Source organism: Mirounga leonina, unplaced genomic scaffold (genome assembly GCF_011800145.1).
Source record: "Mirounga leonina isolate KUSES-001 unplaced genomic scaffold, KU_Mleo_1.0 Mir_488, whole genome shotgun sequence".
Lineage (NCBI taxonomy): Eukaryota > Metazoa > Chordata > Mammalia > Carnivora > Phocidae > Mirounga > Mirounga leonina.
The window spans coordinates 3,829,476-3,846,825 of record NW_023270777.1 but is presented as its reverse complement, the minus strand read 5'-3'; the positions used below and the strand labels follow the sequence as shown (position 1 = coordinate 3,846,825).

Sequence of the window (17,350 nt, the reverse complement as noted above, 5' to 3'; positions counted from 1 at the left end):
TTTTTTTTTGTCTGATTTGCTCTTTATTACTTGAATAACAGGAGATCTGCTTTCCTTGGTATTTCCTCATAAACATTGTGGGTGGTTTTTCCATGGTTCCCAGAGGTATTAGAATAGTTAAGGTTAGACTTTTCTTGGCTGCTGATACCTTTGAGGATTGCTTGATGTGTGTAACCCTTGGCCAGCCTCTGTTGTCCTGCTCTTTTTTTCCTTAGTGTGACCCTGCTAATCTAGGGAGGGAGCCCTGGATTCCACTGCAGGTTTGTAATTGCTACTCTGAACAAGGTAGCAAATGAAATCTGTGATAGTCTGTCTTTTGAAAACATATCTCTGATTTCACCCATGGCTGACCGGATTTAATTTACATGGGCAATTTTATGTTTCGTATTTCTCAATTCCTGAGAGCCTCTCTCCCCACCCTCCTCCATCCTTCAGGGCAGCACTCAGAGTCACAAACCAAAGTTTCCTCTGGGTCTGTAGAGTGATTGAGAAAATTCACACACTCTTGGAAAAATAGTCACGTGTGGTTAACGTTGTATAAGAAGGGCACACCGCTGTAAAACTTTTAAATGGGTTTTAAGTATACCAGTGTATTTAGAGAAGACTGGTCAGGATGGCAGTGGAACTTGATGTCTTGTCCTTTGAAGCATGGTTGAGGGATCTTCATTCACTGGTGAATGAAGACTAGGGAACCCAATTTCCTGCATAGCTCCAAGGTGGGCAAATAGGATCGGAGGGTAGGGGGACAGAATTCAGACTGTGAGGGCCAAGTGGCAGTTTCTAGTCAGTATCTATCCAGGTATGGCCCAGCTTACCGCCTGGTCACAGCAGAGAGTGGATACAAGCATCAGGTGGGTGACTGGATCAAAATTTAGATACCTCCTAGCCCTGAGGGTATCCTTGGGAGGTTAGGCGTCTCTGCCAGCTTGCCCTTGAAGGAATCAGAGTATGTTTATGTGCTATTTTTAGTAGACCCTACACCTCTGGACCAGCATACTTAGGATGTGTTCTTTTCTTTCCAGCTTACCGTGACAATCAGAACTTTGTTGCAGAATCTGAAGGAAAAGATCGCCCTTTTGAAGGACTTATTGCTAAGAGCTGTGTCAACACATCAGATGTATCCATGTAAACATTTCCACCTCTTTTTTAGAGTGGGAGGAAAAGCAGTCTTATTTGAAGAAAGGAAGGAATCTGGGCCACCCAGATTTTTCCACAGCTTGAGGAAGACCTGGTTTCTAAAATATTGCCTATAATCTCGATTTCTATTTTAAGTGTCTGTTACATGGTTTACAGTGAATATGCTGGCGAAGCAAGACGTACTGACGGCATCAGCTTATTTGGGTATTTATTTGGGTGTAACCTTTACCGTGTAGGAGGCGAGTGCTTTCTGCCAGTGCTGTGTCTCCTCCGAGCCCTGCGCTGCCCCCGGTCTAGACTTGTCCTGAAGGTGGTGAACCACTGCTCCCACAGGGGACCGTCCCTGACAGTCCCGAGCTGCGATTATGCTGCAGCGTCCAGGCTTTTGAGTGATCCATTCTCTTTTCTGAGAGGCCAGTACCGGTAGAAATCATACATCGTCGGGGATTTATCCCTGTTTATGTAGATTATTGAGATGGGCCAAGTTTGCCTTCATAGGCTTCGAGAAGCACAGAGGCCGCCCTTGGCTTGGGAGTTTTTGGGTGGGGGAGGGGTGGGCAGGAAGCACTTGCCTCCCACCAACACTGTCAAGTACTGAAACCTTTTTTTTTTTAGAAGTTCATAATCTGATCAATTTAGGAAAATACATGTGACCTGTTACCTAAACCAGCCCTTTAAACGTGAGTTTATATGGGTTTGAAAACTGGCCTCAAACTGCTCCTCTCTCGTTTCTTCAAATTATCAGTTCATACCAAAAAGCCAGATTTGAGTATCTCAAGAAATGGCTATTACTGCCTGATTTTAAATGGGAAAATGTAGGAATATAGCTTTTTGACAAAATAATAGAAAATGTTTTAACAGTTATTTTCTCCCAAGTGTAACCCCTTATGCTACCAGGGAGGTTTGCTTAGATTAATGGCATGAGTTTCCAAATATTCAATTACTAACACACTAACGTTTCAAGTAAAAGTTTAATTTCGATAAACAATGAGGGCCTTATTTTTAACACAACTGGAATATTCTGGTACATTTAGTTTGTAACTTTGCTCTCCATCTGTTATCATTTATTTTTTTAAGATTTTTTTTTTTTTTATTCATGAGAGACAGAGTGAGAGAGAAAGGCAGAGGGAGAAGCAGGCTCCCAAGGAGCAGGGAGCCCGATGCGGGACTCGATCCCAGGACCCTGAGATTATGACCTGAGCCGAAGGCAGATGCTTAACCATCTGAGCCACCCAGGCGCCCTGTTATCATTTATTACTGCACATCTTTTATATACATATGTGCGGCGGGATCCCAGAACTCTGAGATCGTGACCTGAGCCGAAGGCAGACGCTTAACTGACTGAGCCACCCAGCGGCCCCTGCACATCTATTATAAAGAGGGTTTTTATTTTATCAAAATCAACAAGTCGTAATATGTAGACCTTAGATGGTTTCTGATTGGCCCGGTTACTGTCTGCACGTAAGGTCCAGCTACGCACGCTCATTTTCTTGTTACCTAAAGCACACATGTTAGGAAGGTAACTAAATAGTCCTTTCACGATATAATATTAACAACTATGTATTTGCTAACTTCCATTAAGGTAACTGATTATTATGCATCTTATAATATTTATGTGCTAAACTAGAGGGCAAAAAAGAAACAAATTAAGAACTCTTACTTTTTTCTATTGGTAACTTCTGCTCTTTATTAGTTATAGAGAAGCATGTGGCGGTAATAATTGACTCGACTTTGTTCTGAATGCTTTCAGCCTGACTGTCTTTTGAAATCTCGTAGACTTTGGTTTTGTGGTCATCTCAGAATTTGCTGAACGAAGCATGAAGAATATATAAAAATATTTTAAAATATTGAACAGAGTTATTAAACACATTTTGAAAATATTTAAGGACATTACTGTGGATAATTTAGAATGTTGTAGGATAAAGCAGAAACTCAGCTGGACTGTAACAGCGTTCTTTAAAATCTTGAGTATTTTTTCAAAACAATGGGGTCTCTTTCTGCTGGAAGCGGGACCTGTACTAAGGACAGAATTCCAGTCACCCACCCCAAGGGGGCGCTCAAGACCTCTGTGTTTTCAGGGAGAACACTTCTTTTGATAGAATGGAAAGGCGGTAGCTTCTCTAATATGAAGCCCTCTTTTTAATTCTCTTTCTGTTCCCCACATCTTCCCGTCCCTTGACCTTCCTCTTCCCAGCTATTCCAAATAACTCGATGGCAGTCCTCCTCCGGATTTAAGCCATATGGGATAGCTACTTCTGTTGGTGGTTCCTTGTTTTCTTTACAAAAAAGGTACTGAGGCTAGGTCAGCCTTTGCAGCCCAAGTCACGGGCGGAGCTGGAAAAGGAATCCAGCATCCCAGCAGAGGAGTGTTTTACCCCGAGGAGAGGAATCTGAGGGCTGAAGTAACTTGCCCCAGACCCCACAGCTGGGAAATGGAAGAGCTTGGACGCAGAGTCAGGGGTGTCTGGCCCCCAAGCCAGTTGTTTAAAAGCCGAATTCTACTTTAGTAGAAATAATACAGTCATCTGTCACCTGGCTTGTCTTCAACTAGAATTCCCTAATAATTGGCACGTTGCTCTCATGCCAAGACAAATCCTGTTTATAATGCAAATCCTCAAGACCCTCCTTAATCATCAGAAAGATTAAACACTGTTCACTGTGGTTTATTAGGTATACTTTATGATGTTGTAATTCTTAGAAAAATTTTTGTCCGTAAATCGCCAACAGAGTGACTGCTTAATCCTTTTTTTTTGGAGGCATAATTAATGTTGGGTGACTTTTTTAACGTGAATATTTGAATACCACATTTCCTTACTGTGTTGGGTAGTTGAGAGTTTACAGCACTTTACCTAGTAAATTTATGCATTTGTGCAGTTTTCCAAAGAACACTAGGGATTGCCAGAAAGATAAGTCCTCGGAAAATGCCTTCCAAACAATTAAACTCATGGAGTGAAGGCATAAGATATTATTGCTCTTTCTTGGAAAAAGTATTTTCTCCTGGCAAGAATTAATGTGAAGTTAAAATGAAAGTTCCATGCTTTTGAATTGGTTAGTTTGCAATTCATAAGCCAAAGCCCTGCAGCCAGAGAGTTTAAAATTGCTGAAAAACATTAATTTCTATTCACTATGTTTCTTGGAGACAGGAATTGTTCATTGCTCCACTGGTTGAGAAAAGTCATGTGCCACGGGTGGGCTGCACGTAAAATGTCAGGTAGTAGTAAAATTATTCTTAGAATTGGCCTAACCTGAAGCTTGTCTTTTTGTTGGGTTCTCAAAGATAGCACTTTTACTACTTTAAGGAGAATTAAAAAAAAAAAAAATCTCTTTACAAAGGGGTTCAGTATGAAAAGGTATTTTAAAATAGGTGTCTTGGGAGAAGTCCTATAGAAATGATTTTTTAAAAACTACAAATGACTTTTCTCCCCTTTGTCTTTTGCGGGGGGAAAAGATAGGTAGTAGACAGGTGGGTGGATAGACAGATGCAGCAATCAATGTAACCGAATGAATGCAGGCGTTGGCTGGCTAACCAGGTAGATTTTAGGGAGAGCCCCTGTGGAGTGGTTGGTTCTCAAGCACTGTGCTTGTACTTGGCACTTTTCACTGGTGCCTGGAATGGTGAGGAAAGTAAGGACAAGATAGTATTGAGGTCAGTAGGGATTTTCTGATTTGTAGTCTTGTTACCTTCTTTCCAGTGTTCCACGTTAAGGTCTCCTTGCTTTGTTCCCTCGGTAGTAAAAGTAGATGGTGGTTTTGTCTGTTGTGGTTGTTTTGAATATTCATACCTGGCAAGACGTAGATGGGTAACTTTAATGAAGTCTCCCGTCACCCCCCAGTTTGGAAGTATTTCTGCTGCACGAAGTCCATTGCTATAGCGGGGACAGCACTGGCTTTGGAACCAGACGGAACTGAGACTGAGGACTAGCCCTGCCACTTCCTCCAGGCCAAGGAGCAACTTAGCCTTTCTGGACCTTCATGTCATTTTCTGGAGTAGGACTAAATGTGCTTACATTGCAAGGTTGTTGTTAAAGCTGGAGGAAATCAATGGAAAGCACCTCACGGGCCCAGCCCCTCCTACTGGGGGGATGTTGAATACAAGGTAGCTCTCAACCTTTACTAACCGTGTGAACTTGGACAAGTTACTTAACCTCTTTGTACCTTATTTTTTTGTTTTTTGCTTTTTTGTTTCCATCTGAACTAGGGATAATAAAAGTACACTTGCTTCATAGTATTGTCGTGAGGATTCAGTGATGTGCAGGGAGGGTGCTTGGCATGCAGTGAGCCCTCCTTGAGGATTACCTGCTGCTCATTATTTTGTCACTATTGTAAAAATCCCAGCTACCGTGGAGAACCTACAGGTAGTCCTTATGGAGTTTATCGTCATGTGAAGAGGTCATGTCAAAGCACACAGATAATGACAGTATTGAAATAGTACTTGCAAAAGTGATCAGTGCTTTGAGGAAGGTAAGGCCCTGGCCTGGTACATAAAAAATACTCAGTGCAGTTGGTTAACTTAAAAAAAAAAGGATGAAGTGCATGTGAGCCGGAAAAGTCTGGCCTCTAGGACCTTAAACTGTCCTACCGCAGGCACCAAGAACTAAGTGTTATCTGCAAACTTCTTCTTTATCCAGGGCGATGAATTCACCAGCAAGACTTGCCAAAATTCTTTTTTTTAAGATTTTATTTATTCACTTGAGAGAGAGAGAGACAAGGGCACAAGCAGGGGGAGAGGCAGAGAGAGAGGGAGAAGCGGACTCCCCGCCGAGCTGGGAGCCCGATATGGGGCTCGATCCCAGGACCTGGAGATCATGACCTGAGCCAAAGGCAGGTGCTTAACCATCCGAGGCACCCAGGCGCCCCAGACGTGCCGAAATTCTTAAGCCTTTCTACCAAATAAAGAGAAAGTCCAGGAGCTGGAGTGGGGGTGGGGCATGCTGTGGGACCCACAGCATCTTGATTCCACTTCCTCTTAGAATCCACGTGCTTCTGCAGTTTTGGCCGGGAAGCTGGGCTGAAGTGTATTGGTAGTAAGTACTGGTAATACGAAGTCAGCTTCCGATCTCAGGTACAACCTCACATCCTCATCACTTGGCTTTCATTATATGTAAAACCAGCCTAGCCAGGGTACTATGGTTTTGTCTGTTCTCCGACCTTCCTCTTTGGTTATTCATCCAGTTGGTGGAAGAGGGGGTCCCAGCGCTGGCCACTAACTCTGTGCCCTCCTTTCTGTTTGTCCTTCCCTGCCCTGCCTTCCAGCTGTTGTCAGTCCATATACGTGTAGTAGGATCCTTGCCTGCATGATTCTTGGACCTCCTGTTAACAACAACCCCCATATAATACGTGCACCATGCAGAAGGGCTATTACTCTATGATTTCTCCTTTGGCCCCCTTTCCCCCATCTCCTTACACCATGTCCTCTCAGTAGATTAAAATACAAGTAAAACAAAGAAGGAGGGCATTCCTAATTGGTTAAACTTCCAGTTTTCCCAGGTTAGCAGGGAGTCTCTGGGAAAATTCTGAATTAGTATTACTAGCCTTGTTCCTGGTTTTAGCAGGCTGCTGAGCAGTGGCAAAGTTAAGTCGGCAGTCCTGGGAGCCCCAGGGTGGAGAAGCCCCCGGAAGGTTTGGTGGTCAAGGCCAGCACGATGTGGTGGAAAAACCCCTACCTAAAGCAGAACGAGCTGGGCGAGAGTTGTCATTAACCAGCCAGGGGACAGCCGCACTGGGCCAGGCTCCTGGTCGGGAGGGCCAGGCTCCTGGTCGGGAGAACCAGGAGAACCCTAACTGGCTTAGGGGAACCCTAAGGTTTCCTGTAGCCATAACTATCTGTGATTCTGTTCTTTAGCTGCTAACCTACAAAACAAAATCACCACGCTTACCGCTCTTGAAACTGACGTGACTTAACGAGATTCATACTGTAACAGGTGTCTGCTATATTTTAAAAACCTGTCTTTTCCTATTTTTATTATAAAAGCACCTTCTACCCGTATGCTTCTCCTGGTTGGTTTTTACCAGCGCCTCTCCCCTCTCTTCGTCATCCCCACCCTCTCCACTTCCTTCTTCAGGGTTCACGGTGTTGATGGTGGGCACCCGTCATCCCAGACTTTTCTAGGCACGCATAAGTATGTATCCATGTAGATATAAATTTCTTTTGACTATATAAAGGGATCATACTATACAAATGGCTCTGAAACTTGTGATTTTATTAATTAGCATTATGATTGGCAAACAATACAAAACAATATTCCATGAAAAGTAAGTCTCCCTCACACCCTGAATCCCCAGCTCCTCCTCCTTAGAGGCAGTTGCTGTGTATCCTTCCAGAAATTTTCTGTGTAGACAGACAAACGTATGTGTGTCCAGCTGAGTGGTTTTTAAATGTAGTGGGAACACACCATTCACTCTTTAACTCTTTGCTGCTGCCTGTTCTTTTGTTTCGTGTTAACACTGTGTTTTAGAGACGACTCCATATCAAATAATCCATGTAAGTACTTAGTGAGTGCTCGGCAACGTTAATCACCGTCATCAGCCCGTAAAGAGTGTTGCTACTCTTTTTTTCTTCTAGGCTGCAAAACATTCCACTGTGGGGTTGTGCTAATTCCTTATTGGTGGACGGCAGGACATTTCTGCTGTTTGGCTGTTATAAATAATGCTGCGGTGAACACCTCTGTTCCAAAGTCTTGGTGTAGATGTGTGAGTATATCTGCAGAAGGTCCTATTGAAAGAATGTGCCTTCTAAATTTTTTGTCATTTAGAAGGCAGTCTGGCGATTGGCTGAGCTTGTTTATGTTCCCACCAGGAATGTCAGAGGGTGCGTGCTTCTTCTGCCCTTTCCAGAACTTCCTGGTCACGCTTCCTAACTGATAGGTGAAGGTGATACTATGTTTCCATTTGCATTTCTTTTACTAACGTGAAACTGAATGCTTTTCCGTTATTATTAGGGTTTCTTTTTTCTGTGCTCCATTACACCTTTGCCTTTCTTTCCATTTGTCACTATTCATTTGTCACTTATAAATTTATTTTGCAGATATTTACAGTTTTCATATAGTCAGATTTGTCTTTTCCTTCATGGCCTCTACGTTTTCAATCTTTTTTTTTTTTTTTAAAGATTTTATTTATTTATTTGACAGAGAGAGACACAGCGAGAGAGGGAACACAAGCAGGGGGAGTGGGAGAGGGAGAAGCAGGCCTCCCACCGAGCAGGGAGCCCGATGCGGGGCTCGATCCCAGGACCCTGGGATCATGACCTGAGCCAAAGGCAGACGCTTAACCGACTGAGCCACCGAGGCGCCCCTCTACGTTTTCAATCTTGATGCGAAAGATTTCTCCTCCTCCAAGATTATCAGAAAGGTCCCCCTATGTCTTCTCTAATGATACTTTTATAATTTTTTATTCTTTAAATCCCTGAGCCAGAGAAATCTGTCTTTGATTTTAAGAATGGATTGTGGTTCAGCTTTTGTTCGCTTGGGTAGCTGGACACTGTAAAACCACAGGTTGCTGGAGTAGGCCGAGCACAGAACACAGGACAAGGCGAGTTAGTGTTGTGGTACAATTAATAGTTTCCACAAATTAAAATTCCCATTTTGTCGTGTATAATTCACGCCACAGCTTCTGCAAGCTGCTTTTCCCTCTTCCTCCCTCCCCACCCATGAACTTCTCTTAGGTAGAAGACAAGCCTTCTGCTCTGTTGACAATTTACCACTAATGGAAACACATTGATACTTACTCTTGATGTTACATTGATCAAAAGGCAGATATTTGGCCTTTTCTTTTTTGGCCCAGAGGAAGTACTTCAGCCCGCTGTTTGTTGTTTGTTTGTTTCCTTTTTTTTTAAGATTTTATTTATTTGACAGATAGAGACACAGCGAGACAGGGAATGGGAGGGGGAGACGCCGGCTTCCCGCCGAGCAGGGAGCCCGATGTGGGGCTCAATCCCAGGACCCTGGGACCATGACCTGAGCCGAAGGCAGACGCTTAACGACTGAGCCACCAAGGCGCCCCTGTTTGTTTCCTTTTTTAAATGATTTTTAAATTTATTTTAGAGAAAGAAAGAGAGCATGAACAGGGGGAGGGGCAGAGGGAGAGGGAGAGTCTCAAGCAGGCTCCCGACTCAGCATGGAGCCTGACCCTGAGATCATGACCTGAGCCGAAATCAAGAGTCGGACACTCAACCGACTGAGCCACCCAGGCGCCCAGCCCACTGTTTCTTTTCTTTTCTTTTTTTTTTTTTTAAGATTTTATTTATTTATTTGACAGAGACACAGCGAGAGAGGGAACACAAGCAGGGGGAGTGGGAGAGGGAGAAGCAGGCTTCCCGCCGAGCCGGGAGCCCGATGCGGGGCTCGATCCCAGGACCCTGGGATCATGACCTGAGCCGAAGGCAGTCGCTTAACGCCTGAGCCACCCAGGCGTCCCCAGCCCGCTGTTGCTACCTTATGGTTTCCAAGATGGGATACTGGGTGACATACAGGCAAGAAGGAAATGGAAGAGCAATGGAGCGATTTTCCGTGGGGAAGCGTGGCATTCTGGAAAGTTGAGAGAATTCATTCATTTATTTATTTACTTATTTTAATATCTGAAGCCACTGACACTGCTTAGCTATGTTGGTTTGGGGGTTTATGATATTACCACTGTCTGTTACCGGGGAACTTTTTTACGGATTTTTAAAAAATTATTATTTTGGGGCGTCTGCATGGCTCAGTCGTTAAGCGTCTGCCTTCGGCTCAGGTCATGGTCCCAGGGTCCTGGGATTGAGCCCCGCATCGGGCTCCCTGCTCAGCGGGGAACCTGCTTCTCCCTCTCCCACTCCCCCTGCTTGTGTCCCCTCTCTCTCTGTCTCTCTCTGTCAAAAAAATAAAATCTTTTTAAAAAAATTATTATTATTTTACTAGCAAGCTAGCTCTTTCTATTCAAAATTAGCAACAGCCGTTGTGGCTTCCCTGGGCTATGGTCCTGCGCTCCCTGCAGGAAATGGTGATGCTAGTAATTGATTTTGCCAATTTCTCGGAAATATTTTGGGCCTCCATGCAGCATTTGCTCTCCCTCTCTTAAATAGAAAAGTGTCTCTAAATTTAAAGCAGCAGGCTCACTAATGTCTTCCTGTTACCAGCACTAGGTAATTGTGGCCGGGGTAACTCTGGATTACCAGAGTTTCAGGTCCAATAAAACAAAAGCCATCTAATAAAAAACTCAAAGCCAGGGAAGATCTGTGCTGACGTGGCTTATTTCTGTACTTACTTTTTATGTCTTGTGTCAGATATGTCCTTTCAGAAGGGTAGGTTAGCTTTCTCCCCTTGTTCTTTTTACGGCAGAAATCTTTTTCCTTGAACGCTTTGTTTTTAAACACGCACATGCGTGCACACAAACACACACTCACTCAGCCTAGAAGAACTTACTTAGCTTGCTTCAAGAAAGCTAGTGCAGAAAACTCTGGATTTAGCCCCGATTTATTTTTTTAGCCATAACTCATGAATTGTGCTGGAGAAGGTGTTAGAGATTATCTGTTATCTGGCATTGCATATAAAGAAATGGAGATCCAAAAAGGGGATTCAAGATCATAGATATTGGTCAAAGTAAGACTACAGGCGTTGGATTCCTGGTTTCGCACGCTTGTTAGAATAACACATTGAAATCCGATTCTTTCTTTGTAATTGTCTTTAGAGTTAAACATCATGCGGTGTATTTAAGTAATGAACCTATGGGAGCTCCTTTTAGAGCAAATCTGTCGCATAGAGAAGCACTTCACAAAATCTAGTGTGTTAATAGGCATTAACATGGAAGAAAGAAGGCAATGTAGAGAACCTCTTTCCTTCTTTACAGAGTCTTTAAGGGTACTAATGTCTAGGAAAACACCCTTGAACACCGGCACCTATAACTCGAAACCCGAGGAATCCCTGAGTCAGATGGCTCTGCTGACAGGAATAATCATTTCAGTGTTGGTCGCTGGGAGGAAGATAATTTCGACCTGCTGTATTTCTCAGTGGTGGGTGTGTTTCAGAACCCTGCTATGGTTCTGTCAAGGTCCTTTACTTGGAAGATCTGCAGTGTTGAAGGTCAGAGCAGGAGGGGGAGAAGAACAGTTCACATCTCTTCTGGCCACTATTGCTTAGAGCCTGTAATGGTCACAGCTGACTGGGAGAGCTCACTTAATAACAGAGTAGGTAAACTGAGGTAATCCACCCACCGTTGGACCTTAACAAGACGCCCCAGAACACAGCTTGAAGGAGACCGAAGACAGAACCTGCTGGATGAACTTGTAACTCGAGAGAGACTACTCGTGGCATCCTTTAAGAACGAGGGTGCAGAACCAGATCTCATCAGGTAGGACGCTTTCATTTTCAGGGATTACGTGGTGGGTGAAGATGTGTTTGCAGAGATTACAGATGTGTTTCCTGAACGGCTTAATTTAACTAGTAAAATGTACTCAGCTCCTTTATAGTGTTTGACTATCCTTTTCTTTCAGTTTGGGGTTCTTTAATGTTCTAGATATAGTAAACCGGGTGGGTTCAGCCGAATCTCATCCTGAGGGAAGAATGTCTGGGGAGAGTACAGATGATGTCAGCAAATCTCCCTTGCCATTCTTTAGTTGCTTTCTGCTATGTGAGCTGTCTTTTTTTTTTTTTTTAAAGATTTTATTTATTTGTCAGAGAGAGACAGCGAGAGAGGGAACACAAGCAGGAGGAGTGGGAGAGGGAGAAGCAGGCTCCCTGCCGAGCAGGGAGCCCGATGCGGGGCTCAATCCCAGGTCCCTGGGATCATGACCTGAGCCGAAGGCAGACGCTTAACGACTGAGCCACCCACGCGCCCCATGAGCTGTCTTTTAAACTCCTGAAGTCATGTACTCATCTGTGGGGGAAAAGAGGTGTTTTTTTTTTTTCCACTGGCACGTTGGAAAGCTGTGTCCTAGTAAGACTTGTCTTCTGTGGCTCACGAAGGTAGGGGAGTGGGGCAGGTGGATTCTTGCCCATTCTGTGCCCGGGAGTGATTCACATGCCAATGCAGTTGACGGTTGCTCTGTACCCAGTTCTGTTGGAAGACCCGGAGAAGCCGTCCAGCTTTCCAGGGTTGGGGTTCACGAACCCTGTTATGTCTTTAGAACTGGCCTCCCCCCCACTTCCAGAACTCCTCTGTGGGAACCATCACAGAAGGAAATGAACTTAAGGTAGAAACTTGCTTCCCTCCCTCTTCCCCGCTACGATGATGCTTTCATTCTGGAGAGGAGCTTATTTCTGCCGAGTTCCTGGTCAGGAATAACGTGGCTTCCCAAGGGCAATGTTGTTTGACCTTCGGCCACATGTTCCTAGGCCCCACCTCAGACAATTAAATCGGGGGTGGGGGCCGGGGAAGGAGGGTCCGAGGTGAGGTCCATAGGCAGCTGCCAGGATTGCAGACCACTGCCCTGGGGCAAGCTGAGGAGGATGAAACAATTTAATGTCCTCCTCAGAGCTCTCCGGAGCATGTGATCAGGGTTTTTAACCTGTCCTGGGCAGGGTTTGTGAGAAGCCTCAGGTGGGCAGGATGTTTCTCTGGCGGCGGTCCAGGGCCACATGAGCAAGGGATCCCTGGGCACAGTCAGTGCCATCTGTCAAGAAGGGCCTTTACCCTGAGGAAGAGGTCTTTGTAGTCCAGAAAGTGAACCGAGGCATACTCAGGAGGCAGAGTCCAGTGCACGGGTGATGGGGGGCATCTACACACCCCTGCCTTGTGGTCATGGAGGTCGTGATCACGACGGACGGTGATAGTTAACCCCTCGACAAGAGTTTACCGCGTGTCAGGCTCTGCTTATCGCTCTTCATTGTGTCACGAAAAGATGCCGAGGGGGCCACCGCGTGTACTAGGTCTCCATGGGTTTTGTGGGTTTTCTAGTCCCCCTCTTGCTTGTCACCCGTCTTCTCTCCCATGATCCTTTCCACATCCTTGTTATGTAAAGTGTGACCTGCACATAGGTGTCCACACCACCCGGGAGCATGTTAGAAATGCAGAATCTCAGACCCTGCCCCCGACCTTCTGGATCTGCGTTTTAAAAAAATTTTATTTTAAGTAGGCTCCACGCCCAACATGGGGCTTGAACTCAGGACCCTGAGGTTAAGAGTCACATGCTCTACCCACGGAGTCAGCCTGAATCTGCATTTTTAACAAGATCCTCAGGTGATTTGAATGCACCTTATAATTTGAGAAACACGGCTCTGTATCCTTTGTTCTTAAGGGCGGCACTTGGCATCCAAGTCACCCAAGAGGCTTATAAAAACAATAAAAAGGGAGGAGAGAGAGAGGAGAAAAGGCGTACACGTGTCAGGACCGTTTCCTTGCAGGGTTGAGTTAGTCTGGTGTGAGGCTGCTGGCTCACGTCTGCGTGCTTTCGGGGTGCCGGGCGCCTGCTGAGCTCCGCCTGCGCATTCGCTTGGGAGATCTTTAGCGCATCCGTCCATTTTATGCTAGAGAAACTGAGGTCTGGAGGGGTCAGGTCACTTGCACAAGATTCTAAAACCAATCAGTGTCAGAGCTGGGGTTTCACCCAGATGTGAGCGTCTTCAGTTGAGAACTCTTCGCCCTTGTCCCGCGAGCAGGGCGGGACCCGGCATCGGGACTCAGCTCTGTGGCTTGCTGGTCTCCCAGCCATCTCGGCTTCAAAATCATTGACCTTGAAGTGCGGATATGTTTGCTGCTTCTCTTTCATTGTCGTGAGGACCAGATGAGGTGATCAGTATGTGAAGGGCTTCGTGAACTCCAAAACCTTTACAAATAGAAGATGTTATTCCTGGCGCCTCGTTCTGCCATGGGGCCAGGAGGAAGCTCACGCTGCTGGCTCCCTCCTCCCCTCCCCCAACCCTGGAGGGCTCCTGTCCCATCCCCGGCCTCCCTGACTGACCAGTCTTGTTCCAGCTCATTCTCCCCTTTCCAAATCTCGTCATGTCCCCTTTCCTCAGTGCCCGGCTTGCTGCTCGTTGTCTTACTAGCAAATGGTCACACATGCACTCTAGCCATGGAATCCATGGATGGCAGTGACTTATCTTCTGGAGGTTTGTCACCTGAAGCCTCTTGGGCCCCCAAGTAAATTGACGGAAGGGAGAATTTTAGAGTAGTCGGTGGATTAGTGGCAGAGGTGTTTTGGGCGAGACGTCTGAAGTCCTACTATGACTGCCTCCTCCTCGGCCTAAGGCTGATCCACACGGTGGGCCTAAAGCTGTTGCTTGTAGGGGAACGGTTGGGGTGGTGTGGGGTGGCCTGGGGACAGAGAGGCCACACTGAGGAGGAACCACGAAGCGGTGATGACCAAAGCCCTGGGGGTTTGAAATCACTGAGGTAACCGGCCAGGCTTATCTACATGCTCTCAAGATGAGACTGAGGGGAGCATGTATATTGTTGAGTCTTGTTTGCTTGCTCAGGAGCAGTAGTCTAGAACAGCTTCCAGAAGAATTCTGTTAAAAGTGGCGGAGATGTGACTCCTGAGGAGGGATTTGAAGAAGGTAGGAATGGCTAGAACAGAATGGATAGAATGGTCCGGTCCAGGTGGCACGGGGCTAGCCGAGAGTGAGAAACCTCCATGGAGACGTATGGTAAGTGCAGGTAAACCGAGGAGAGGTAATGCTAGGTGGCCTGGAGGGTGAATTGTTGGTGAATCCCTATCGGGCCAGGATTGCTGTTGACTCACCGTACCTGTCCTAACAGGAACGTGTGCATACACACCTGTCTGTAGGAGTTGGCTAGAGCTGCTGCAACAGGGCATCACACATCGGGGGGGCTTAACTACCCCGAATGTCTTTGCTCACCGTTCTAGAGGCTAGAAGCCCAGATCAGGAGTCATGGGCACGGTGGTTCCTTCTGAGGGCCGTGACGGAGGGTCTGTTCTAGGCCTCGATCCTGGGCTTGTAGTTGGCCGACTTCATGTGGTTGTTCCTCTGTGTGTGGGCCAGTGTCCACACTCCCTCTAAAGGTACCAGCTGTGGGGCGCCTGGGTGGCTCAGTCGGTTAAGCGACTGCCTTCGGCTCAGGTCATGATCCTGGAGTCCCTGGATCGAGTCCCGCATCAGGCTCCCTGCTCAGTGGGGAGTCTGCTTCTCCCTCTGATCCTCCTCCCTCTCATGCTCTCTGTCTCTCATTCTTTCTCTCTCAAATAAATAAATTAAAAAAAAAAGAAAATCCTTTAAAAAAAAAAATAAATAAAGGTACCAGTCGTGCTGGTTCATGGCCCACCCCAACGACCTCATTTTCATTTAATTGTCTCTCGAAAGAACCCGTCTCCAGATATTGTTGCATCATGAGGTATGTACTAGGGGTTCGCACTTCAATATCGGAATGTTTGTGGGGACACAATTCAGTCCCAGAACTCAGTCCCATAGACACTCCAGGAGGATCTGGCCAAGGAGAGGATGCATGCTAGATAAAAGCAGTCTCAAGTGTTTGTAGGGAAATCTGCTTAGGGAGCATGGAAGGGACACCCACATGGCACTGACCTAACTCGTCAGGGAGGACAGCACCTGTGTCAGAGTCAGGAAATAAGTGTCTTGGTGAGCGTATGAATCAAAGGATGTCAAAGTCTGTGCTAGAAGGCATTGTCTTAGGTTGGAAGTCAGAGTTTCCGGTCTTTGATTTCACTCACCTGCCTACGTCAGAGTGTTATTTTTGCCCTCTGTACCCCTGATCCCCACACTTGAGGCCTCCCCGGCCCTCCCCAACTTCTCGAACCATAATAATTCTTTCTATAATAGCCTTCTGAGGATCTGAGTTCGGATGTAGACATGAGCAGTTTGGGTTCACAGTTCAGCTTGTCCTCTTGCCTCCTGACCGTCAGGACGCCTGGTCATTCCCGATACTGGGACCGTTCAGCTCCATCTTGGGAGAAACCTCATTTCCTTCTCTGCCAGTCAGTTTCTCTGACTCACTCCTCCCCATGGCTGATTCCTGGTTCTGGGCTTCTCCAGCGCTGTTTCTACTTCTCCGATCTCTAGATTCCTCTAGCATTTTTGTTTGCTTCTGTCATCCTTTCTGTCACTGCGGGTGGCTTTGTCACTTGGGGGGGGTGGGGGCTGGGGGCTGGGTGGTGGCACATGCCTTCGCCTTAGGTCACGACCTACAGAAATAACATTGGCCAGAAAGCCTTTATCAGGACTTAAACACGTGGTAGATGCGCTCTCTGTGCACAGTTTGTCATAACGCCACCACGGCGCGCTCCCCGTGGCAGACCTGGGGTGAATTTGCTCATCAGTATCTCGAAGCCCCATGATAACTGGCAGCCAGAGCATGAGATCACGTGGACCCCCACCCCTGCTTCCGGTTTCCTTTGTGTGACCCCGCTCCTCTCTTGCCCGCACCCGAACCCTTAGCCTCCTCTCTCCCAGGGGTCCCCCTCCCCTTCCTCCTCTTTTCCCTTCCTCCTCATATGTGGCCTTATTAAGGAGAGGAGAGGATTGTCAGGCCTCAGTTTGGATTAGCATTTCCTCGAACCAGACATTAATGTGGCAATCACGCCCTTGAATGCGGAGCTGTCATGTGATGGAATCTTAGTTGTACCTTACGGATTAACCGGTCATTATTCAAAAGCAGTAAACCTTGAGGTACGACCAGGGTCTAAATAAGCAATGGTTGACTAATTTAGGGCATTTGGAAACTTGTTAAAGAAGTCTCTGGGTAACAATGTCTCTCAGAAGATAAGCCGTGACTTAGAAAGCAGTGACACAGCTTCTGATTTAAAATCCTGCTGCCTTTTATATCTGAGAGCATTGTTGAGTCTCACAATTAGTTAAATCTTTGTCTGTAGAGAGGAAAAAAAAAATCCTTGCATACTCCACTGCTCGGTGAGCATCTCAAAGATTATGTGATTAACTCAGCTGTAGTGGGTGGCTAATTGGCTAAGCTTTAATCCTCACACCACCAACTATATTGAGGATTATAGGAAATAGGAAGTTATTTAGATGTCGAGATGGTAGCTGTGTGTCAGGAATGGCATATGAAGAAGCAGACCGATAGCTAAAATCAAAAGAATAACGATGATAATGGAATGTTCACATTTTCTTAGAGTGTGAACTTTACACTTGATTTCAGATATCTCTCTTTGAGCTCTTAAAAAAAAGTAAGACACCTCCAGTTTGTATTTCATGTCAGTGTCACTGTATCGGAAGCTGGCGGGGGCAGGGCGGGGGGGAAGGGAGCGAAAGAAAAATCTACATGAAATTTTACATTAAAAGCACTGCTCCCCCATTTTAAGTCACTGAAAGTT

General features: G+C 46.0%; 1 protein-coding gene across 3 annotated transcripts in view; it reads left to right on the top strand.

Annotated features, from left to right (window-relative positions):
- Window positions 1-17,350, top strand: part of STX8 (syntaxin 8) — a 245,887-nt gene that overhangs the window by 13,293 nt on the left and 215,244 nt on the right. For all 3 annotated transcript variants that reach the window (XM_034989593.1, XM_034989594.1, XM_034989595.1), the window contains exons 3-4: window positions 1,023-1,117; window positions 11,344-11,454. In XM_034989593.1, the coding sequence (XP_034845484.1) occupies window positions 1,023-1,117; window positions 11,344-11,454 (206 nt within the window). The remainder of the gene's footprint in view (window positions 1-1,022; window positions 1,118-11,343; window positions 11,455-17,350) is intronic.